Here is a 25997-nt window from a genome sequence, read left to right as displayed (position 1 = left end):
GTTGCTACCCAAGTTGCTTCCTGTCCCCTCACAAAGACTGAACTGTCACAAGGATTCTTAATCCACAAGTTTCTACTTTTCTGAAATTATTTAACCATATATTTAGCTATGTATATTTATTGTAGCCTGTACAAATTGCAGTGCCTGAATATCCTCGAGGCACACAACTTCCTTCAAGTCACCTGCCAGGGACTCTAATTAGACTGATAAGCAGTGCAACTGGAATCAGCTCTTCCTGGTAATCAGCCCCACGGAGCCTCGACAGAAGGCTAAATGAGGAGGAGATGAGCCATGCAGCCCAACAGGTGTCCTTAAAAAGACAGGCAACTATTCCTATAGAGTCTTGTCTTTTTCCTTTCCCTCCAAACTACTTAACAGTTTGGTTCAGTAGGGTTTGAAACATGGAGAGATTTTGTGGATATTTAGGAAATTAATTCTGGAAAACAAAAAACAGTATGGTGCCCTTCTGTGGTGTATAGATTTAATCATCATGCTGTGACTTTGAATCGTTCTCTCGCCTCACTTTTAAAAGGAATTGTTTTAGAAACTCTGCTGTAAAATGATTGATTAGGTGTGGAGCGAATTTTAACAAACACACTCGTCAAAGTGTGTAGTTTGATTTCTGAATCGCTTCCCGTCCTGAATACGTTTTCTTGCTTCTTTTCTCTTTGCAGTCGCAGCTGCTCTGCTTTAGACATATAATAATGATTATCACATTTTGTCCTAAAGCAAAGTAGTAATGCCAGCCGCGCTGAATACAAAATGATTTGTGAACTAATAAAGTCTCAGAAGGGAAATGTCATATTTCATGTTTTGACACCTGCATGAGGCTGTTGTGTGACACTTTCATTTTGCGCCCACCACTCCCAGCTGTACAAAGAAAGGCAACGTGGTGAGATTAACGCTGGAGCTGCCAGGATGCCTCATGGAGATGGAGATAGGCGAGTTCATAGGACACAGCTCTCAGATGCTTTATACACTCTATGAGAAGACGTGCACTACATCTGCAGACAATCGCTGAAAGGCTGTGTCCAATGGCCTCTAACAGATGGAAAAACATATTGGCCTCTTCTGAAAAAATTTAAAAGTTGCACAAAAACTGCTTTAACTCCAAACTAGTTGTTAAAAATTATTTGTAAAGAGCCAAAGCACAAAGTTTCATATTCCTGAGCAATTTCTGGAACCTGTTTTCTTCTTGTATGAATGCAGGTCACACACAGGAGCCTGATTATTGCCGAGTTTCAATAGTATAATGAGTGAAAGAAAAAAATGCAATTGAGAATCAAGATCTGCTGTGTGAACATACCCTAACACGTCTGTAAGCTCTCTTCTTAAAAAAAATACAGCATAATTGTTAAGTAGTATTAATAATACTTGTATAAATAATACTTTTATAAATGTTACTTGCAAAATCCTATATGTGGCAGAATAGAAAGCCAGCATGTAACTCTCATCATCAACATGGTGCTGGCAGCTTTTAGTCAGCAAGGAAATGGAAGCTGGCCAGATTTAATGAAAAAATGGATGGAACTCAATTCAGTTTCACTTATTTTTACTTGCCAAAGAAAGACACTGTTTACTGATGAAGATTTTGAATAGCATAAAAGTAAATGTTACCAAGTTTACCCAAAACAGATTTTTGCCACTATTGTCAGATTCACAGTTATACATTATTTTATGTTGGGGTATCACATCTGACATCAATAAAACCTATAAGATCTGTTGTTAAGTGATAAAATGTGTTACATTTCACAGGGCACCAATTATTTTCCAAAGTTTTCTTGATCAGAAGAGTGCAACAATCTCCAAACTGAACAACCAGATCTGATTTCTGAATTTATTTAGCCATGTATCAAATTAGTCATAGATGTGATTTTAGTTGGGTATTATTGCTGTCATAAATATTGCTTTGGCTTTAAACTATAAACTACAGCATGTGTTGCAGTCATGGATGGTTGACGTTACGTCTTATTCTTCAGATCAAACGTGCTTGATTACAATTAGAGCCCAGCAGCACCCTTCTGCTCACCCCTGCTTACTCTACTTCATCCTCGCTCTCATTCTCGTGACTTGAGTGATGGCGTTTGTGATTCCTAATGACAGTCGGAACAAATCAACGGTAATGAGATCACGTTGGCATCTTTTCTCTGAAATCACCCTTCACACTTCTGTACAGTCAACCTGTCTCTGAAAGTCAGACGTGGCTCTGCCTTCGAGCTCCAGTGAACCAGCGTGAATCTGCTCAGCTGTTTCCTCCAGGAAACTTCCCTTGCAGTCAAAATGGATACGCTGTCCTACCTGTGAATTTTTTCTCTGTCTGTGCTCAGAATTATGTGTTGAGTCTCTGAGACTCATATCCTGCCGTTAAATTAATGCTTCTTCTCATTTCCAGACCTGCCGTTTATTCAGGATCTCCTGTGCGGGTGTTTAAAGATGACAAGGTTTTTTTAAAAAATAAATTTACCTGCATGAAGACAGAAGAAGAATATGCACATGCTTGCACGAGCACCCACCTTCCACTTACTATACTGTGTTTTCTCCTGCCATGAGCAGGATGTCTGCACCAACACACTGCTGCGATTCACTTGAGCCATTAGCTTGTGGAGAGGGAATTGTGGATGAAAAGCACAGCCGTGTATAACTGTGAATATGCACAATGTGTACATGTGGGTGTGGCATTTTGTGTACAATCTTGTATTCTCAATGTAAGCGTGTGAGTGTGTGTCTTTTGCCCAGTGATGTGGTTAGTAATGTGGAGACCTGCAGGAGACAGTCCGTGGAGAGAGCCTGCAGGATAATTGCTACCACAGTGACAGGTAGGGCTGCCTCTGTCAGAGTTCTCTCAGTGGGGAAGCAGAGGAAGAGTGTCCCGGTGTGTGTGGATGCATGCAAGCATGTGTGAGTTTAGCTTAATTTTACTGTCCCTTCCTCTGATAAGCTTTTCCCCTCAAAGAATCTCTTTAAATAGGGCAAGCCTACAAATTTATTAATATCCATCATCTTCAAATTATTATTCTGAAAATTGTACTTATGTAAGAATGTTTTTTTTTTAAACCTGGCTTTCAAAAATCTTGGTATCACAGTGCAGAAACTCATAAAAACTGTTTGTTTATTTATTTATTTCTCATTTTGTTACACTGGAAACAAAATCTTCTGTGCATTTGATTGGGTATTTATGTAACAGAGCAGCAGAAAGTAGTTTGTAATTAAGAGGTGAAAAAAGGATACATTGTTTTATTTTAATTTATAAGATACATTTCTAATAAATTAAAATAAATAAATGGTTGTTTTTCAAAATGAACAAATTAGAATTTGTGGGAAATGTCAGAGGCTTCTCACCAACCATGACTTCTCCATCTAATGTGGCTGCCTTGTGTGTAAACATTTGGAAAATCTGCTTTAAAAATATTTCTTTTTTTTTTCTTTTTTATTATGGCCCTGCAACAAATCTTGGAATAGGGTGGACCTTAAGGATACAAAAGACTCCAGTCCTTCAAATAATGTGAAAAGTAGAACTCATTTGTTGGCCGCATTTGGGGGAGCTTTCGAATTTGGACAGCTTTCTTTGGACCACTTTGATGTAGTTGGCCTTCAATTGCAGCCCCTGAATTTGGCACTGTATTTAATGAATATAATTTACAGGGCTGAGGTTCTGAAGTTGCAATAAAATTTCTGCACACAGTCTTATAGTTGAAGTGTTTGCTTTGTAACATGCTGGACTTCTGACCGCCAAGATTGCTGCAGATGTGAATTATTTACCTCGTCTCTCACTGTAAACCACAAACTTTTCCGCTCTTTTTAAGCGATTGTCAGATGCGATTTGTGTGTGGCGCGTGTCACACATCTGCCAACTGTCATCTCCAAGATGCAGCGTAAACGATCTGAGCGTGCCCCGGTGAGAATGCAGAGTGACATCTGCGCAGGGAGGGCGGAGGTGGCTGGTTTTCTCCCACATCTGGAGTCATGTGCCGTCCAAGTCATTTGCCAGTGCTTCTCCCTTCCGCTGGTCTCCTGCAGTCCGTGAAGAATTGGTGTCAGCACCTATCAGAGGCAAAATGCCTATTCTACACAGAGTGTCAGAGCAGCCACAATCTATTAATCAACACGGCAGCAAAGAAAAAGATATTATGTAGGCGGTGGTTCTGTGTTGGTGTGTCTGCTAGCTCAAGAGCACCAGGCAAATCCTCATCTAGGTGTATTACTCAGGCGTCGTTGAGAGGGCTTTCTAATGAGGCAGGATGCAATTATAAATGTCATATGTGCTCTGTTTGAGAAAGGAAGAGGCTTGAAAATGGTTTGATAGTGTCTGCAGTGTACTCAAAGTGCATGCTGATTGCAGAACTCCAGTCATCACAGATCGATTTAATTCTTTTCTTTATAACGCATCAACTCGACAAACAATTTTTGTTCATTTATTTGCAGTATTTTACCTCTACGTTCATCATCATTGCATTCATTTAGACAGCAAAGGGGCCTCATGTGTTGATTTAGGCTGAATAACAGCAGTTGGTTTGTTTGGGGGGGCACTGTTGGCCTTATCCGCAGGAAACGATCGATTGGGGTGAATAAACAGCGAGCCAGCCAGGACCCCTGCTGTTAACAGCATGGCTGAACCATGTGACAGGCATGGGGCTTTTTGATTGGCACTTCTTATTGGATATTTGAGACTAATGATGTCATGATGTTTGGTTTACTGGGAGAGACTTGTTTTATTTGCAACAGAGATATTTGGCTCAGTGTAGCTCCATATGGCCTTCAACGGGATTTAAGTGACTGTCACTGTTTATTAAACTATTTGTGATCATATTAGACTTGCAGGATACTTTTTATAAACTAGTATTTAAGAAAAGAGAGTAATTAAAGGGACAGACACTTCTCTGACTGATATGAATCAACATTAGTTGACTGACAAAAAAAATTAATCAACCTATAATACTTTCTAAATGGTTAATCCTTGAAAAGATCACCATCAAATGAAAGAACTAGGCATTTCCTCCTTTGAGTTTCTGAAATGTCAATTTCTGTTGTTCTGTTGTTCATTAAATATGTAACCTACAGAATATTTTTTTACCACTGAATACAATTCTGACACTTTTTAAACAGAGGCAACAAAAATAGACATAAGTTGTCATTTGTTGCAATTTTAGCTATGTTGTGCTTAAGGCTCTAGAAGTCTTGCTATCAGCTGTATCCTCCAAAAGAAATAGTCTTCTTACCTGCTGACGATGCACATAAAACGGTGTGCTTTAACACCAACACTGGGTTTTGAAGTAAGGGAGCATGAAGGCACTAGTAAGAGAGCATGCAATTTTGCTGAGGCCACTCTTCAACAAAGTTGTATGTGTGCCCAATAGACACCAGATAAAACCTTCAATAGATTACAGAAGGTTATGTCTTTTTATAAGAAAGTAGCAGCCAGCTGGTCAGATGATCACTGTCCTACTGCTTAAATAAGGGGTCATGTACTGAGGACTAAACCTTAGGATTTTCTCATGGAGAAATTAAATTTTCTATCAATGGCGAGAAGTTATCCAAGTCCTAAAGCAGTGCCAGACCATCACACTGCCACTGCCATGCTTGACTGTAGATAGAATGTTCTTTATTGCTATGTGGTCAGACAGATCCTCTTTTATGGTTGATTTTAAATGGTTAAAATTTATCAAATAAATTGGCAACTAGAGTTAAGTCATGATTTGCATTATGTTTGTAATTGTGTGCAATTTTTTATTTCATTTTATTTGTTTTAATCTTTATTAAAGAAATCACTCTAAAAGTGCTTTGTTTTGTATCAAATGTATGTGTCCAATAATAAATTTATGCCAGATTCATTGAAAGTTTAAAGTGTGATAAAAAGTAACTTCTGAAATGATTGATGATGATTAAGAGTACAAAACTTAGGGAATTGACAAATATTCATATTCTTAAGAAAGTGAGACTTCCATAGGTAAGGAATTGAAATTATATTACTTATTAGAGAAAAAATGACAAATGACAAAAGCTTTTTAACTTCTAATTAACCGAAACCTGACCAAGTTTAATCAGGCTATTATTCATTCATGATATGTTAATTAAAATCAAGGGTTAAATGACTGTAGATAGAACAACCTAAAACTGATAAACCCTCTACCCAGTCCTATTGAAATAGCGAAATATATAAGGATTTTTTTTTTTATCTTAGTCATCTTGATGAAGACTTAGATGTCAAAAGGGAGGATTTAAAAAATACAAAAATAATCTCTTTGTTATAAATCTTAAAGTATGGCAAAAGCAGCTTTCTGTATTTTGCATTCATATGTTATTATATTGTAGTTGGCAACAGCTCAGTGACATGGAAATGCTGAAGTATATTTTTTTTACCTTTACCTTATTTTGTAAATCATGTCTGGTTTTCTTTCTTTGCTTTGCTTAATATCTTAATGAGATATTATTATAATATTATTATCTTATTAAAATGTTAAGCAAGCAACAACGCATTACATTTATATTAATTAAAAAGTAATGTCAAGTGTACAAAGGGTTTGGAAAGATGAATGTAATGCGAGTCTGAATCTGTCTGATGTGTAACTGCTTTTTAATTGTGATTTGAGAAATGGGTAGAAATTTTGAAGATTTGCCTTTGCACATTTTCCCATGTATTCATCTTGGATTTGACTGTCTGTTGCATATTTTACAACTTTATGTCTCATTTTTATTTGTCCTCTACTTCTATAATAAATAGATTTCTTTATATTTTTATCACAAAAACCTAAAATTGTCAATGAACCCTTGAAATGTGAAGATTATCTTTTGACTTTGGATTTCACCCAGCACATTTTTTAGGACTTTCTTGTTTTGTACAGTTTGTTAGTTTGTTAGTTTGGTCACTAACATCTAGAGTTATTTTGATTCAAATTGCAAATATTTTGTAAATAAATTAAAATAATACAAAAAAAGGCTTCAGAGTGTTTATAGATCTCAATTAATTTTTTTGATCCAATTACCAATCTCATCTTTTCTTCATATTTTTTCTTTACTATGAATTCATTCCCTTTTCTTAAGGCTGTTTTATGAGTAGTTTCCTTCAAATAACAACTAACAATGCCTTATATTTTAGTCAGCCAGTTTTTTTAGATGTTGGACCAAACATGCATTAAGGATTTTTGTTTAGTACATTCCTTAAATAACAAACCTACTATCAAAGTGGTATTCAAGTTCTATTAAGACAGGGATTATTTGTGCGCAGAATTAATCCTTTTTCAATTTTCTCGTGCTCTTTTTTTTTATTATTTAGTTGTGTAAAAACAGTCTTTGTTCTGAAAAAAATTTGATTGTCATTTTTGCAGTTTTACTACAATAAACTAGAGGATTAATCAACGCTTTGATTAAATAATAAAAGCTTTAAGATGAGTTTATAATATTCGTCTCTAGCTACAACAATGTTCCTCTTTTTTTTTTCTCATTTGCATGATGTGCTAGATGCGTCCTTTGATTTAATTAAGGTTTAGCATATTTAATTAGCTATAGCTCGATCAGTCTAAAGATTATAGAAACAACTTTTGGTTTCTCATCAGGTGTTAATAATGCCCCTGAAACTTCTCTTTGCTTATGAGGTTCATTTAAAGTTATTTTCTTGTACATTTAGATGCTGGGCAATGTTTCTTTTATATTTAATTTATCTCCTTCTTCAAATCCCCTCTACTTCTATCAGGAGTCCTTCAGCAGCTCTTCACCTTAAAATTCTCTGTGCTTCTCAGCTTGCCTTGGTCAGTGAACAGCTGATGATGTTTTAATGACTTTACCTAGGTTTCTGGTTACCGTTTATGACAAGAAATTCTACATTGAATAATAGCTTAAGTGGTGCAGTTAAGATCTAGTATTGACCATTTTAAGTAGCCATGGTTGTTGTACAGTGCGTGAAAACTAATGGGAACACCTCTGGTTCTTTATGCTTAGTATGCATGTGGCTGCGTGGATCCTAGCATTTGTCAAGGCTTTTGCTGTAGTTTCTGGTTTAAAATGCTCCACATTGGTGTTGGCAACTTATTTTATACATAATATGAAAGGTAGCATCTGAAAATGACATGCAAACACGTGTATTAAGATTGAAAATTTAGACCTTTATTGAAGTCTTTTACCACTCTTATCTCATACACTTAGCTATATTGGGCGAAAGAAAAAGCGTAATAGAAGGAGCAACTATGCTTGTGCAGCTATTTACATTTTGATAAGCATCTGTGTTCAGATGTCGGGTGTGGAGGAGTCACGTATGTTTTCTGTCATGCATGTAATGAATGTGCGTCTGCTCTGAAGTCGGTGCTGTAGTTCTCTGTATTGTTGCGTTTTTGTGTTTCTCTCCCAGGATTTTGACTGGAAAAAATGGGCTGCCATGCCTCTTATCAGCCGTGGTGATGCAGGAGGGAGTGGAGGGATCAGGTGCATCTTCTCCTTTCCTCCACCTCCTCCTCACCTCAGTCTCTACCTCTGATAGGTAGAGACACCCATCATATGCAGGGGTGGGGGGGAGAGGTGGGCGGAATGGCAACTTTAATATTGGAGCGATTTCCTGCTGATAAGGCTAACGGCTGTGGAGAGGCGTGAGCATCAGCCCTCCTCCGCAATAAACACTTTCATTTTGTTTGGTTGGAGTGATGGATAGAGTGATGGAAGTGGTGAATATGGACGACCTAAGGAACACAAGAGAGAAGGGCTGGATAGATGGAACGGATGAGGATGTTATTCAATATTAACAGATCAATCAGAGCATGGTGAAATATGCATTTTGTCAACTATATACCCCTATTTGGCCAAAGAAGCAACACAAAACTCATGTGAATTTGCTATTTGCTGTGCCATGTTGAAATGCCAAATATTTACAGCCCACAGAGGGTGATTTGTCTCCTCATGCTGAATTTATATTGCCTCTAACAATAACAACACAGTCATATATCAGAAAAAATGAATATATATATTCATGGTTTTAAGCTCTGATGGCTTCATGATAATCATTCGTGATTTGCTGTTAGAATCCATAATGAAGAGTGCTTCAGTTTTCAGCATATGGCAGAGAAAAGCAGCAATTTAATCAAATTATATCTCAACGCTTGATGCATTTTGGTAAGTGCATATCCTGCAGAGATGTTTAAAGGTCACAGAAAAATCCAGCTTTAATTTCTGCTTGCTTGTTTTATCTGCATTTTCCTTAATCAGTGTCAAAAAAGGCAGCAGCATGTTTGATCACCCTCTAGATAGTTGATTGAAATAATCTTTTTCCTCTTTAGAATAAGTCTACAAGCACATCTCTGTTCTTCATCATACAGTTGTGTTGATGATTAAAGCTGATTCAGTGTTCACCACACATATATTATCAGTAATTATCAGTAGAAGTGACTAAAAAACTGCAAGTGAAATAAGTCAGAAGTTAGCTGTCTTTGTGGATGTAGCAAATGTGGCTATGATAATTAATTTAAGCAGGTCACTGATGGCAGTCATTGTAGGCAACATATTCACAACTTTTAAAAGCTGAAGAATAAACTAATGTTTATTATCCTCCAAAGATCTGATCACACCCTATAATCAGAAGAATGTACAAAGTTTGTATTATTCTCATTAGGCTTTGTTATTTAGCCATCCCAGAGTTAATTTTATGTTTATACTTTGTGGTTGTTAAAGATTTTTAGTATAAATCTCAGAGACAAAAGATTATTACAATGTTCAACTCTCATGCATAATTTAAACAATTTTGTTCATAAAATTCTATATTGTAATGGATATAAAAAGTATTCAAGCTGCTGTTTAAAGTGCTAGTTATTTGAGATATAAACCTTCTCCACCTCGAAATGCACATACACCACACAGCAAAATCTGATTTACTGATCAAACCATCCATCATCTTGCGCATGTCTATTGTCGGTTTGCAGGGGGGGGGAATAGAAAGGAGAGCCACACTATCCCTCTCATAAGTGTCACTCTCCAGCTCATTCTGAGTCTTCCCAGGATCTTCTCCCAGTGGGACTTGCCTCGTAAACTTCCAAAGGGATTTGTTCAGGAAGCACCCTGGTTGGAGCACTTTAGCTGTTTCCTTTTGTAGCAGATGAAGAACACCTGCTCTCCTATAAACTCCTCATCCTACCTCTGAGGCAGAGTCTGGCGACACAATGGGGAAAGCTCAGTTCAGCGACACTCTTCTTTATTATGAAATCTTGAAAATAAATGGACTGATCAAGAAATTTCAGCTTAGCTTCTTCATGACTGCAACAGATCAAATCGCTCTCTCCAAACATTCAAATGCTCCTGGTTTAATGTTATGGGTTTTCAAAAAACAGATGTATCATAAAATGGGTGAAGAAAATTTTGAATGGAGAATCATTTTTTTTCTAAGTTTGCAAAAAAAAAAAGCTCAAAATTTGTCTCTCTGCATGATTCAAGTTTTGGATGGATACCTACAGCTAAAATCTGTTGTCTTTGTGTTGAATTTTTGCTAACGCTTATGCAAACAAGAAGCAAAAGACAGGGCAAAAATCCTTTTTAGTGTCTTTCTCTGCCTGCAGAACATCAGATGATTTGGCTCAGTCTGATTCAGAAAATTATCAAATGAACAGCAGTGATCAGATCTTCACTTTAGAAATCAGCCTCGATAGAGTCAGACAATTCCTATTAAAAAGGCTGGAGGAGTTTCTTTGAAATGAGACCTGACATCTCTTTTCCACAGCCTGTCAGGGGTATTTGGTCGCTAATTTGAAACTTGCAAAATCTGTGCCCGCGTGTGCGAAAAGAGAAAGTGAGTGAGCTCCAGAGGGAGGTTAATAGAAGAGGTGACCAAAAAGAGACGCCCAAGGCTGTTATCTGTCCAGGCGGTGAGAAGACAAGTATTCGTCTGCCTGGCTTGTAAGAGTCACCCAGATCAACTGAGTCACCAGCTAATGAGCTTGGAACTACATTGTATTTACATTTAAAGTGGCTGTTTTGGGACATTGCTTCCACTCAGGTTGATTGGAGACTTTTTAGTTTGATTCGTTGCTGACCTTCAGGCCTTCGGGCTTTTTTTCTCTCACATTAAGATGGTTAATGTCAGCTTGTCTGTCAACCCTGAGCCACCGTGCCGGCTGCCGCTGCAACACATATATCTGTTGATTCCTGGTTAATCTTTTCTAGTTTGGCTCATGATGTGTTGGGACCCTAGAGGGGTCCTCATTAGGACCAAAACGTTGTTTGACCTTTAAGCATCTTGGCCTTCCTCCACCACCTCCACCCTCACCCAGCTGGGCCCAATTACCTCGCTCATTACCCCCTCCTAAACAGGTACTGGAGTTACCTACAGAGAGTCAATATGGCTACAGGAGTGGAAACTGAGTGAGATTAATTCACTCAAAATGGCAAAAAAAAAAAAATTATGACTATGCATCAGATGTAAGCTCTTTGGCCATTTTATTAGACACACCTTGTTGATATCAAGTTTCCCTTAATTCTTTGTGGCATGGCTTCCGCAGGCTGTCAGCACCATTCCTCTGGGAAATATCGGTCCACACTGACAAGATTGCATCAGATTTGTTGACTGCACATCCATGATGTAAATTTCTTCCTCCACATGCCCATGGTGTCCCATTGTCCCTCTAAGAGGGGGCACTAACAAGCTTAAGGAGGGATTTCATGCCAAAGATACTGTTATTAATGTTTTGCACACAGTTAAAATCTAACTTACATAAAAAATTATTTTTACATTTCTGTAAAAACCTAAGTTGTTCATAACTGTCCAATTTAGAAGTTGTGCCTCACAGATAATTAAAGGTTAACAAAAGACCTGATCACTTTAATTTAAAGTATATTTAAATTTTTAAAAAATGGCACCTCAAAACGTATGCCCTCTTCAATAAACTAAGGTAAAGATTTTAGTGCTGTTATATCATCAAACCCTTCATATAATGACTGCAGCTTTTCTTTCATGTTTCATATTTTTGTGATCTCTACTCATCTACAGGTCATAGTTTGGGAAATTAAGTCTTGCTTCACTGGTTTGACTTGTTGGTCTTGGTCAAATGGCAAAAATGCATTTAATGATGTGTACTTTCACATTAAAACTTTCATCCATTTGAAAACACTTAAATTCCCTTTCTTCTTCATTCTGTTGCTCTGTTGTACCTGGTAAAATAACCAGAGATATCTGTCAAGGTGATGAAGAAGACTGGTTCTGTTCTGGGGACTGGTCAAATAAGGATTCTTCATAAATTCAAGAAAATCACATTCATCCCTGACTATCCTCTTCATCAGACTCTAACACAACAACAGAGTATTTTCAGTCAGAGGTGTCTTCAGTAATACAATATTTTTTAATTGAATTGATTTGGATGTACGTTTAACCTTTCCAGCCCTTTAAGTAAGATCTCTTTTTGTCCACTTTTGCCATCCCTCCAGAAACCCTTGGATGACACCTAAAATAGAAGATGTCTCCTCGCCTGCCATGTTGATGGGATGATAGGATGATCAATTTTTGCAGAATCCTTAATAAGCAGAAAGAAAAAAGGTGATGGAGGAAGGGAGAAAGAGATGGATGATTACCCTAAAAGTAGCATCCTTAATTAGATAGAATTCTGCATACATTGTGGACTGAGTGCAATCATTGGGATAGATTAAAATACTAATTAAACAGACCCATTGCTGAATTTGGAGTGTGAGGTTGGGTTCAGCTCTTCAGGGTCATTTGCATAGCCTTCATCTGGGGAGATGGGATTTAAAGGACCTGCTCTCTTTCTCCTTTTTTTCCTTTTCCAAATTAGCAGCCACATTCACATGCTAACAAACTCAATTAAATGATGCTGTATTTTCCGCTTTGGCTCTATAATTTGGCTTAATCTATTAGGGCCTCCTTTGATTTTTGTTTTCTAATATAAATGTTTCCATCAAAGTAAGGAGGGGACATCGAGGACAGCGTGGAGGGAAAAAGTCGGCAAAACTGTGTGATCTTGAGTGATGGATATTTAACATCGCCTCACTTCAGTTTGATTTGCATGAGAATGTCCTTTGTGAACAAAGCATTGAAAATAGCATGCCATATTTGATTAGATCACAAGATCTGAGGATCAAACTCGGGTGGTGTATTAATTACCGCAAGAACAAAGGCAGGAGCTCAAGTTATTGTGTGCTGTGAATGTACAAGCACTTCTTCTGCTTTCTGGTATTCTTCAGAAAGAATGGATACTTGTGCATAATAATAGGTGCATTTTTATGTGCACTTTTTAACTTGCAAGCCAGAGGAGTGCTTATAGGACACAGTGCGTGTACCATGTCAGGGTAGTAGTAGATAAAACAAATAGTTTCCATAATTATCCACAACCTGGAGTGTATACATTTAGATAACTTCTCGTAAGTTGTTGTCAAGAAAAGCTGAACTTTCTCAACACCTATTAACTTGGTGCTTTTTGTTCGTCCACTTTCTGGAGGCAGAGGTAAAACAAATCTCGCCTTGTTTCTGAAAATGTACTAGCTATTTTTAAAACTGCTGCACAGCTAGTTGTTTTGTGTCCTGTGATAAGACCCACTTATTGATTTAACAAACTAATTATGAAAATTGAAATCCGTGCACATACGGGTGCCAGGTTGTCAAGTGTGGGGACGGTGGCTCTCACTATGGTAGCTGAGGGGTGTGAGAGATTCTGAGTTTGAACGGAAAGTAATGCAAGCAAGATATGCAAAATATTAAGCCAATTTTAAGAGCTTAAAGCTAAATTTAGTTCAACAATGTCAAGGCTGCAATGTTTCTATAATGGTGTGCTAGTGGGTTGGAGGTTTGGTACAGTCTGATGCCTGTACCTGCATCACCATATATGGTTTTTTATATTATATTGTCAGATTTTTGGGGGAATTAGAAGATATTTGTTAAACATTTAATAGCTGATTCATTTTGCTCTTAACTTTTACCAGTTTGACATTTGACTCAGACTAATCCATCCACTGCATCATTCTCAGTTTCTCTGATTCCTTGTTCTGTCTCTGGAACTGAAAAAAACCTCATCAAATCTCCTCTGCTTTTGTCTCCCTTGCAGTCCAAGAAAAGCAGCAGCTGCAGAAGGAGACAGGCCTGAAGATAGTGGAGGCCGGAGTGAGTGATGTAAGTGCAACTTATTGAAACGGCTGCTGAAAAAGTGGATGCCATGTTTGCGGTTTCAACCTCTCACACCTGCAGCGGTCTATTTCACACACACATTTTAAAAGGAGCCACCGTGACTGCTGTCCCCCTAATTGATTTCCTCTAAGTTTCTTGGAGCCCAGAGTAAATATAAATAACAAGACAGAAGCCTGATGCAGTTTGTAAAAACCTAAAGAGAGTGTTGATCTCTTGCAACAATGACCGGATTATCTCGAGTACCGTCACTTGTCATGATCCCCGATGCTTCGCTGACATATTCATTGGAAAAAAATTAAGAGGAGGCGGAGTACTCTCTGGATGATCCAGATGAAAGGAGAGCAAATGTTATTCAGCCATGATAAATATTCATATGTATCAAAGGTAAAGATCTAATCAAGCCCCCATTGATGCGTCATAGCCCTCCATGCTTGCCTGGTAAATGAGTTTCTTTATGTAAATGAGCCAGACAGCCTTAGACCTCTGAGCTATCCTGATCCTGAAGCACCCTGGGAGCTAAGTGGATGTGGCCCGTGCACTGCAGGACAGTTGCCAATGGCAACAACCGTCACACATTGCAAAGACAAGATCATTTCCCCATGTTAGTCCTCTCTCTGTGCTGCTTTTCTTCGCCCATCTGCCTCCCTCATATCTTTTTTTGGTCCCACAATTCCTCTCATCTCATACCACATTGTGTCTCTGTCATGTTCCTCATAATTATCTCAGATTTTGCCTCTTTTTTAAAAATATTATTTTAATGTATGACTTTTTATTCTGGTCTTTGTCCCCGTTTCTTTTATTTCATCACAGAATGATTCCTACACTTTTAGCCAGCACTGGCTTGGTTCTGTGTTTGTCATATTGGGCCTATTTGTAGATAATTAGCTGCAATAATAGCCTCTCTGCAGGAGACAGTCTGAGGGAGGGATGAATAGAAGAGAGGGAGAGCAAGAAAGGAAGAGTTAGTCTTCCACCTCATGAGGAAATCTGCTCCCAGCTGGATTTTGTGAGATTCGTTTTTATAGAAGCGCTGCGTTTATTGCTCTTCAAAAAGTGAGTTAGCAAAGTAGAAATCCTGAAAGGCCACTTAGAGGATGTTTTATGAGCTCGAATGTGCATGTGTTGACCTCACCAGTTTGCATCCAAGAAGTGGAGAGTTAAGGCTAAGTTGGGAGAAAATGGTAGCTTTTGACAGGAGAGCATGTGGAGTGCGCTCTCCAAATACATTAGTTTAAAAGGTGTTAAACCAAAAGCCTGCTTTCAATAAATTTCCTCTAAATTGACTGCAGTTATGAGTGAATTCATGGCATGGTTTGTAGAGAGGTTCTTCTTTATTGTGCTTATTAATGGCATGGATGGAAATATGCCGGGTAAAATTGTGCTATGAATCCATTACAGGTACCAAGCAGGAAATTAAGCCGTACTGTGAATTCTTTCTTCTTAGTTTGTATGAAACGACCATGGTGGTTTGTGTCATTAAGCCTTATCACTGTCAGCTCCCACACCTCCTTGGTTTTTATTTAAAGGGTGACAAATGACAGAACAGCTTAGGAAGATGTCCAGATAGAGCAAACGTCAATACTGGGAGATGCTCATGAGGATAAGCAAATGTCAAAGTGGGGAGGACGGGACATCGGTCAATAAACTAAGCAATATCCACTCCATTATATTACATGGACGTTGGCTTACAATATGATAGAAAGTTGGCTTACAATATGATGCACTCTCAATTTGGTATATAAAGTCCAGCATGTTGTAGCTCATGCTGATACCTCAAACATAATTGTTCCTAAACAGCTGCTGCCCTTCCTCCCTCCGTCAGCATCTGGAGGCAGCAGCAATGATGCTGATAGCCATTGATGGCGCACAGCTAGAACTAGGTAAATAGTCTGTTTGGTTAAGGTCTGTCAACCAAAGTATTAGATGGTCTTTTTAAAATAATATTCCTCAATTCTCATATGATATTCAATAATCACTACTCTTGTTTTTAAATACAGAGGGAATGACCTTTACATCTTACTTAATGTTTGTGTGGTTGATATTTAATCCACAAAATAATCCTTAAGATTCAAAATTTATATCGTAATGACCACAAACTTACTGTGTGATTAAAAATCAATTAATGATTTACCCTAATGTACAAGGGCTTTCCTCTTGATTAAAAATGCAATATTAAGAAAATGGTAATTATTTAATTGCTCTGCCAGTTTGATATAGAAACTGAAATCTAATTGTATTTTCTTTGCAACAATATTTTTCTAATTCTCGCATTTAGACATGCAGACAGCCTGCATGAAATAGTCCCCATGTGGTTGAGATGGTGGTTAAATTGAGATTCATAGACATTTTGACAGCAGTCTTGTGTTCAGAATAACTCCGGCAAACTGCTTATGTGAAGAGGCATTCATTAAGCTCAGAATTCCCATAGCTGAATGCTGACTGATTATTCCACCACTAAATTTAAATCATGTATGGCAGATGAAAAACTTCAGTGCTGTGCATGCGGGACAATAATGCATTTTCTCTCCAAAATAACATCAGTTTTTGTGTGGTTGTAAAATAACAATTTATATGTTTCTAGTATGCTTTTCCCCAGTTTCTACCATGCAGACAGTGGGTTGATTTTCTCCTTTCCCAAACTCATATGTAAATATATCCATCTGTAGGTTTTGGGAAACTGCAACTTCCACAAAAGTGATATATAAATATACTGGAAAGCAATCTCTAAATTCTGAACAATAGCAGGTTAAATGTCACTTCATACTTTACAAATATTTTATCTCCCAGTAACATGAATCAGTTTTGTGATATTAGCATAATAACTGAAGTTCTCAGTAGCCTAAACCCCAGGTTTCATTGACAAAAGCATTAACAAATCTTTGGTTATGAAAGTTTCAACATAGTTGTCATATCAACTTCAAGTTGGAAAGGGAAGTCATCATGAACACTTTTTAATGTGGCTACTTGTTTTCTGGCTTTACAGCATTTGATTTTAATGTAATAATGCAGCCAAGCATTATTACATTAAATATCATTTAGTAAATTTTCCTACCACTTTGCCATGTTCTGTTGTTGCAGAGTACATGACATCAGTGATAAAAACATTTGTATATTCATATAAAAGTATGTTACATTAATTGCCATAAGAAATTATTGGATTTTGGGTTTAATTGTTGGAGTCATTAATCAGCCTGGGCTCTTGCTTCAGTGATCAGAAAACTGTTCCACCAGACTTGAATGCAAATATAATAAATTTATGTTAGATAACCAGAGAAATCAAATTTAGCCTATTTACCAAAATGTCAAGGAAAAGCATGAGAAATGGCACAGATTTTCTGAAAATGAGAGATACTAAAGTATAGTAAAAATAAGCCAATATATTTTTTTTTTAAATCACCATTAATTCACTCTCTGGGTTTTGATATCTTCTGGTGGAAATATGATCATGCAGATTAGCATTTTGTTTTGATAGAAGATTTGTTTACCATGAATATTTATTTCTGTGTTGTTGTTTTATTAACAGGAAACAGCACATGTTGCTTTCTTTTTATCTTACAAAGCTTGCATATTGTAAAAAAAAAAAAAAAAAATTACTTCAGCAAGTAACAGGCACTGCAATTTCCCCAAGCAAATGGAACAAATCATCTCAGCAGCAGCTTCAAAGCAAAACTACACAAACCGTTTCCTAACAGAGAGAGGGGGCATGGCGACTCAAATAAATAACCGCGACGAGCTTTACATGGAAACATGTTGTACTGCTTTTTTTTTTTTTTCAAAATCAAAGAATCACAAGATAGGATAAATATATTTTATGTAAATTTGAGATCTTTTGTTCTCATTCAAGTTTACATTTCCATAGAGGTTATAAAAGTCGTTTATTAACATTGCAAAATGTAGAATCTTCTTCCCGGGTTGTATCATGTGGAGTTTCAGTATTTGTATCAGCCAATCATTCCTACATTGGCTCCAATTGCCTTTTTCACAAAGACAATTTTCTTCAGACACTGTAAAAAGCCCAAACAATATAGGAATGGCTGTCTATGAAAATTTTAACAATACAGGAAGGCCAATCCAGCCCTTTTAAAAGTGGCTAAAATGCCATTACTGTGGCAGATCTGGATGTGAAATGTCATATCGGAGCAGCCCCACTGTGCCTTCAGCCCCAAGTAACGCTGCCTCTTTGGAAACTCCAGCTGCCTCCCACTGATGAAAGCCCGGCCAGCAACTCTGTTTCTCGGCAACCTTTTACCATCACCTGACCTTTGGACTGCAGAAATGCCTTTGATTCCAAGCCATGCAGCTTGGTATTTGCCTCTATATAGTATGACGCGTGCTCTCTCGCGGGAAAGGCTGGACTTGTCTGTTTTTAATGAGTACCAGAATGTAAAGTGTTTACTCTCCCATCTTCTCCTTGCCTCTTTTTTGTCTGCTGCCTTTTTTAAAAGAACCTATAGTTTCTGAATGTAGCCAACATGATTTTCTCACTGAACTTGTTAAAAGACGGTTCTGCGCAGTCTTGTGAAGAAAAATTGTTGGATATTTATATTTCCTCCTGAAAGAAGAGTTTAAGGTGAAGTTGCCCTTGAAGGAGGTTTAGAGCTATAGATTAAACTAAATAAAAAAATGCAATCATGAAAGATTTTACACCATTATGAATACTTTCTACCCTTGTCCTGTATTTTCTTTATTGTCCAAGTCCTTACCTCCTACTTTTTTTTTTTTCAAGTTTCTATTTCAGATAACATTCTGCGGTTAACTGGATACTTTGTCCTCAAGAAATAAAATTTTATAGAGTTATCCCCAAACTCTTAATATACAGAGGAAAGAGTGCATAAACTAGCTAGCTAGCTGCATTGTCACATGGTGTAGTGGTAGAGCAGGTGCTCCACAGACAGAAGTGACAGTCCTGGACTCAGCCATCCTGTGTTTGATTCACCTCATTGAGACGGTTGCTGCACATCCACCACCTTTTCTCTCACTAGTGCCAAAACAATCAGAAAAAAGTATATTGAAATTTTTTTAAATGCTGTCCAGCGAAATCTATAGAGGTTTAGACCAAACTTCAAGCAGGTTATTGGATTCCATAATTTACAGTTACTTCCTGGAACTTACAGGGTACTTTATCTGAACGTCGTTTGTTCACTTACATGTAAGATCTGAAAGTACTCATTCAGTTCCAGAAAGTACTTGAGGGAACAGTCTTTTGGTCACTTGTAATAAACAAGTTTCACAAAGTAACTTCTAACTAACACTTTGCAAAGTAAATCTTTTCTTCCTAAGTGTGCTAATTTCTTCTTAAGAGAAGAGTTTCATCTAAACAACTATTGTTTTGTCTATCCTATTTTCATTTTCATTGCAGTTGACATTTCTAGGTTGATTTTCCCCTGACACACAATTGATAGTTCTTTCTGAACTGTGCCGAGAGAACAGGTTAGTGGATTGAGTAGTGGATATGTTTGTCAGAAGTGTCAGGGCTTTTGAGTAGAACAGCATCGTTGAGCAGCCATGGAGACATCCGGTTATACTTTAACATATATTTGTTGCTCTTGAATGTTCACTGTTGGATGATTTTTACTTTTTACTGTTGTCTTTAGTTCTCTTCCGGAGTAGCCAACACATCTTGGCCATTGGGCTCAGTGTCCATTGATATTTTGTTTTTAGTGCCACCATTGTTGATCCATTCAACAGAAAGTCATAATCAAATGCTTCATTCTTTTCCAAGGAAGGGTTTTTATTTATTTTAGCAGAAGAGTCCTACTTGGTTGATTTCCATTAATTAATTTTTATATGGTGTCTGCCGTGAGATGTAGGTACCAAAATAGCTTAGATCCATCAGGATAGGCCAGATGGTCATCCTTTGCATGTTTTCTTGGACTCTTGCACAGCCATTCTTGCCAGCTAGGCACCATATTCCCTTCTGAAACCAGATAGTATTTGCTCCATACAGATATTTTTTCATGTGAGCTTCCACAATGCACAGATATTGCCACTTATCTTACTTTCACGGTCTTCTTTGCAGTTTTCTGCCCACCATAATAAATAAATATACCTGTCAACAAGTTGTAAGGCATGTTTTAAAACCTATCAAGCTTCATTAGCTGCATCTAAAATGCAACAGAGACAAATTTAAAATATATGGCTTTTCTAGAATCATGCAAATGTAAAAAAATGACCAATCAGTTGCACACGAATGCTTAAAGAACATTAGTTTAAAAATAATTATTTAAATAGCATTTCACTTGATAAGAAGGAATGTGTCCTTTATTCTCCCTTATTGGATTCATTTTGGTGTTAACTATAATTTTAAATAGAAACTTTGGATCAAATATTTAAAACATAATTAAATCGCAATTTATTTTTATTTTTTAAATATTGAGATCTTCTTTTATAGCACTGGCAAAAAATTTTCCAACACAATAATGAAGGAAACCCTATAAGCTTATCCTGGACATTTTGCATTAGATAACAAAACCCTACACAATATCAGACTCCAATGATACTCTTAGTTTTCTCAAAGAAATTTACATTTTAAAACTGTTGCGATGTGAAATATTACACAAATATATGGTGCACATTATCATTGAACAATTTCAGACTTGATTAAACAAGTAAATGTTTGTTGACTGTCATCTGGCAGTAGCAGCAGTGGGGCTGAGGGGCCTGGTGCCTGGGAGACGTTGGGGGTACGGTGCCAGGGGGGGCCCGCGATGTGCACAGCTGGATAACATGGCAGAGGTTCTAAATGTCAGCGTTGAAGGGGGACGCTGCTGCCATTTGGCCCGGCGTGCCGCATGCCAAGGGACTGGCAGCGGGATGCTGGGGCAAGGTGCTCCTGCTTGCAGCCATGGAGCTCTCACCTTCTGCCATTTATCATGCAGTTACTTGCCTAGCGCATCTGGCACCTCGGCACTGACAGCCCCAGGAAAAGCCCTTGCTGCAGGCCAACCGCGGGCCCGTGCTAATCTTTCTAACATCACAACAAAATATTAGGGCAAAGCAGTATTTAGTTTACTAACTTTTTGATCTCTTTCTTTGACTATTGGAAAACAAAGTAACATTGAAATGAAAGATCAGTTCTTATATTGAAAGAGTGGGAAACTTATCAAGTCTGAATACAATCCAAATTTTTGTCTTCATATAGCTATCACTTTTTTAAACCAAACTCAATCTGAATTCATGGTAGCTCTGAAGCTGTGCATTAATTATTGCTCAGTGAGCGCACAATTCGGAAACCACTTTGCTCCCAGTAAATTAAACGTAATCAACTGTCATATCATCTTTTATTGACTTTAATTGACTATAATTGCGAATCCTGCTGTAACTGCTAGTTACTTTCTGCATGGCAAGGTCAACTAAATTGCCTGATGAGCTGTTATGGTCTTTAATATGATGACCTTGACTGGGAAGCTGGTGTGTGAGGTTCTTGTGTCTGTGTGGATAAAGCATGAAATGATGGTCCGCTGTGCTGCTCCACTTAGTCGTTTTACAAGTTCTACTTATATGCTTTGATTGCTGAGAGATGGTATGTTATAAAGGCTTAGTCATATTTACGAATGGCCTGGATAATAAAGCAATACTCAGATGAAGGTGTTTAAAGTCACTTGCAACAATGAATGCCTTCAGATTTTTCCACATTTTGTCATCATTCAACCAAAAACTTCACTGTGTGTTATAGAGGGTTTTATGTGACAAACCAATGTACAGTAGCACATGATCATCAAATGGAAGTTTGTGAATTCAAGGTTTTCAATTGTTTAGACACTGAAGAGTGTGGCATGCATTCATTTTCAGTGTGAGTCAATCCTTTGAGAAACCACTTTTTGCATCAATTACACCTGCAAATCCTTTGAAGTGCATCTCAAGGAATTGAAATGTTTGCCCATTTTTTTCATTACAAAGTTGTTCAAGCCTTGCCAGATTAGAAGTATTTGTGAAATGTTTGTGAACAGCAAGTTGCAAGATTTGGCACAGATTCCTGACTGCATTTAGTCTGAACTTTGGCTGGGCCATCCTGCCATGTGAACCAACTCTGTATGGTTAGAGCAGGAAGACGAACCACTGCCTCAGTCTCATTTATTTTAACAGGATTCCCCCTCATTTAACTCCATCCATGTATCTATTAACTGTCCCTGTTCCTAGAGCAACATGATGCCACAGGGTGTCATTGTGGGAACAGCGTTTTCAGAATAATGTGCAGTGTTAGTTTTCCACCAGATGTGGCAATTTGCATGTAGGAAAATAAGTTACATTTGGTCAAATCTGACCAGAGCACCACGTGTTTGGTTTTAGGAAAATTAATGTTGCTTTCTTTCATATTTTTCTTGTGTCTTTTATGTAGTACATACATAACTAACAGTTGTTGTGACAACATACTATTCCTCTTGATCTCTGAAGTTCCCCCAGATTTGCCATGGGACTCTTGGCTGCTTCTCTGTTATGGTGAAAAGCTAAGACTAGTTGCACTGGATTTTATTCAGGGGTAACAGAGCAAGCATTTAGAATTAAAAATAATAAATTTATCATTTAATTTATACTTCACAGAGATGTACTAGTGTTCAAATAAACTCAAACCCTATAGAAAATATATAAATTTACAGTTCTGCTGTGACATAATGTGAAACATTTTAGTGGTGATAATAACTTTAGTTTAATACATTAAACTTTGTGTCTGTGACATCAATATAGGTGACTTACAGACTTTTGTTTCAACACCAACTCCATTTATTGAGTCACATATGGACTAAAACTTTGGACAGTTGCTTTAATGCATGTTGACTTTCATCATACTTCATGAGACAATCATAGCAGAGTCAACTTGCAAAGAAAAATAAAAAAAGCACTGATCAAGATCAGATGTAACACCTTTCTGTGTCCTGCTGCGAGGAGCGCTTTGCTTCCCATTTCTCAGTCATGTTCATGTATGGATGCCTGCCAATAGGCCTATTTGCATTCACATGCGTTCCCATCATGTCAGGTGTTTGCTGCAAATGCGCAGATGTAGTGAACAACCGGCGTGGTTACAGGTGGTGCATCGGTGTAAAAAAGAGAGCTTTTGATCAGTAGCTGCAACACAAACAATCTGAGCACCAGCAGGCATAATACTAACCTGAAAATAATTAGAATCAAGCATTTGTGAGATGCATTAAACTTGATTTTTCTCATAGAATTTGTGTACTGCAGCAAAGAAACAGATCTTTGAGGCTGATCTGCAGCAATTGTACTGTTATCTTTTGATGTTAATAGGTGTATGCCAGTAAATTAGAATTATTTTAATTTCAATCAAAGAATGAAACTCACATAGTAATATTCATCTTCTTCATGGTTGTGTAGTCCATTGCACCAACATTTCTGGGCTTTTCAATCATATACAGAAACAGAAGACTGTGTGAATCTCAATAATATGAGCTGATTTTTTTCTTCCACTCAACTTCCCATTATTGTGCTTTAAAGTCAGCTTCTTAAGAAGAGGGTGTCAGTGCATTCTGCTGGGAAACTGCCAGGTCAGGATTCCTTCGCATGATTATGTGACACATTTATATTTGAAATATATTTGTCCAATGTAATATTAAAATTTTGTCAATAATTTTCAAAAACTTTGAATTTTGGATTGTAATAACCATAAAAACTAATAGGAAACATTGTGTAATGAATGTATGTTACATACATTATGTATGCACGTTCATTGAGCTGTTAATTTAATTACTGAAATAAATAATTTTTTTCAATGATATTCCAATTTTAAGAAGCACCGTGACGCAGTCACATCTGCTGCTATTCATTACATACGTATATATAAAAAAAGGAAAATACATTTTCAAAGCTTCACTGAAAGCTATAGAGCATAATTATGTTTGTGGGGTAAAAAATATGGTGGATTGATTGCACAGCGCACATTTACAATAATGAGCCACTGACGTATTGTTAAATCATAATTAATTTCTGCCTTTAGAATTTCTGATCAGCCACACTTAGCGTTGTTGTTGCGAGCGGCTGTGGTTTGAAGCGGTGGGAGATGTGAGCCGATGCCGTACTATAGACCTTGCAGCAGCAGCAACTTCATTAGGGATGCACAGAGAGGCCTCTCCACGAGCCGCGGCACTCGCTTTGGCTGGAGGGCAGACTGGTCGTACAAAGCTGCTGAAGCTGTGAGACAGACAGACAGACAGACAGACAGTGAGACATGCTTTGTGGCTGCAAGCTCTGGCCCCAGCAGCGGCAGTTCTGTTCATGCGTAGAGTTGCTTTAGCGGTGCGCAGCCCCTGACTCCTCCCAGCTGATTGGTGTAGCTTCATTAGCATGGACTCGGGCTCCTCCGTTTGCAGTAATTAAAGGGAGGAATCAGAGATCCTGCCTGCAGTCCAGACACAGCCAGAGTCTGACACTCAGGCGGACGGCTGGAGTCTGTGCCAAGTCACTCCACCCCCGAAATAACCCCCGGGGTTACACCGGCACACACGCCTCCCACCCCCGGAGGGTACACGCGGGGCCAGCGTTGTCATAGCAACAACAGAGGAGGGGTGGGAGAAGTGTGTGTGTGTGTGTGTGTGGGGGGGGGGGGGGGGGGGGGCAGTTTAATGAAGACGCTGATGAGAATTTATGAGGCTGCGGCGCCGTGCGTTTTACAGGGATACGACCCTTAGCCTATTACGCACCGCCTCCTGTGGCTCTACATCTATATTTTCACTTACACAAGCCAGAGCTGATCATTGGGGCGTGTGCTCGGGCAGGTGGCCCCAATATGCTGCACGTCCTCCCGAACCAAGGTGGCAGCTGGAGACATGTGGCACTGGCTGTCCAATAAACCTGATCCAAAATGTTTATTGTTTTCATTTAATTTAAACTGGGAGAATAATGATCTGCTAATGTCCTCCGAGGCACTTCCATAGAGACATTTTGAACAGAAATTGTTAGCAAGGCTGGAGCAAAATAAATTTAAAAAAATGCAGAAATGAAGAACAATTTTGCTGCTTTTAAATAGGCATAAAGTGACCATTTAAAAAAAATTATAACTGCTTTTAAAGTTCACCTGCTGAGTGGGCCAATCATGAGCAAGACTTTACTTGTTTCAAACGGTGTCAGACTTAATTCACATGGCATCCAATAACCTCTGAGTACATGCGTCATGGCAGCTGAAGAATGAGAATTTATATTCTGAAAAAATATTTCCCGAAGCAAAATTGTACTTGCTTTTGTTTAGATGTTCAAACATAAGACAGTGATTGGAGGGAAGAAGCATCTGTCATATCTCTTGACATGCAAAGATCAGAAAGTGACTCTTTGGATAAAGTTCCCACCACTTCCATTAACTCTTCAACTTTGAGCACAACCAAGAAACCACCTGCTGCTTATCGATTCAGAAAGATTGCTATTCAAAAACAGAACCATGGTAGTCTCTGTAATCTGGGTTTACATGCTGCATATGTTTTGAGTTGTCAATAATGAACATACAAACTTTGAAGGAAAAAGCAATTTTGCTGTTGTTTATGACTGAATCGGCTTGAAAATATGTTGTCTGCAATAACATGTTTTTGGCTTTAGGAATTTTGTTCAGGTTGCCTCTAGTTTTTTTTCTATGGGCTTCTTAAAAAAAACAGAACTTCATTAATAGTACAAAGATTTAATTTTCTACCACCTTCAATATAAATTTTTGAATCACAGCCACATGTTGGTGAATCTTTTCTCTCTATAAGCCTTTTTTCAGTTCAGCAGTTACACTTGGACTGGACCTCACTAGGTCTTTTAGTATGGCTTGATTCAGTATTTTTAGTTAAATTAATAATATAGGAGAGCAGCTTCAGCCAAGGTTTCCACAATCATGGCTAATTTTAAAAATTAAGTCTTGTAAATGTGCCATATTGTTTATCTATGTTTTGCTGTTTGTCTCTTTCTTTCAAAAGGTATC

General features: G+C 37.9%; 1 protein-coding gene across 1 annotated transcript in view; it reads left to right on the top strand.

Annotated features, from left to right (window-relative positions):
* ptprn2 (protein tyrosine phosphatase receptor type N2) overlaps positions 1 to 25997 on the top strand; it is a 139340-nt gene that overhangs the window by 65269 nt on the left and 48074 nt on the right. Inside the window, exon 11 of the mRNA XM_055037541.1 lies at positions 14016 to 14080. Within this exon, the coding sequence (XP_054893516.1) occupies positions 14016 to 14080 (65 nt within the window). The remainder of the gene's footprint in view (positions 1 to 14015; positions 14081 to 25997) is intronic.

Source organism: Poeciliopsis prolifica, unplaced genomic scaffold (genome assembly GCF_027474105.1).
Source record: "Poeciliopsis prolifica strain line A6 unplaced genomic scaffold, Auburn_PproV2 SCAFFOLD012, whole genome shotgun sequence".
NCBI classification, from domain to species: Eukaryota; Metazoa; Chordata; class Actinopteri; order Cyprinodontiformes; family Poeciliidae; genus Poeciliopsis; species Poeciliopsis prolifica.
The sequence above is the reverse complement of the archived record's forward strand: the minus strand, read 5'-3'. Positions and strand labels throughout refer to the sequence as shown.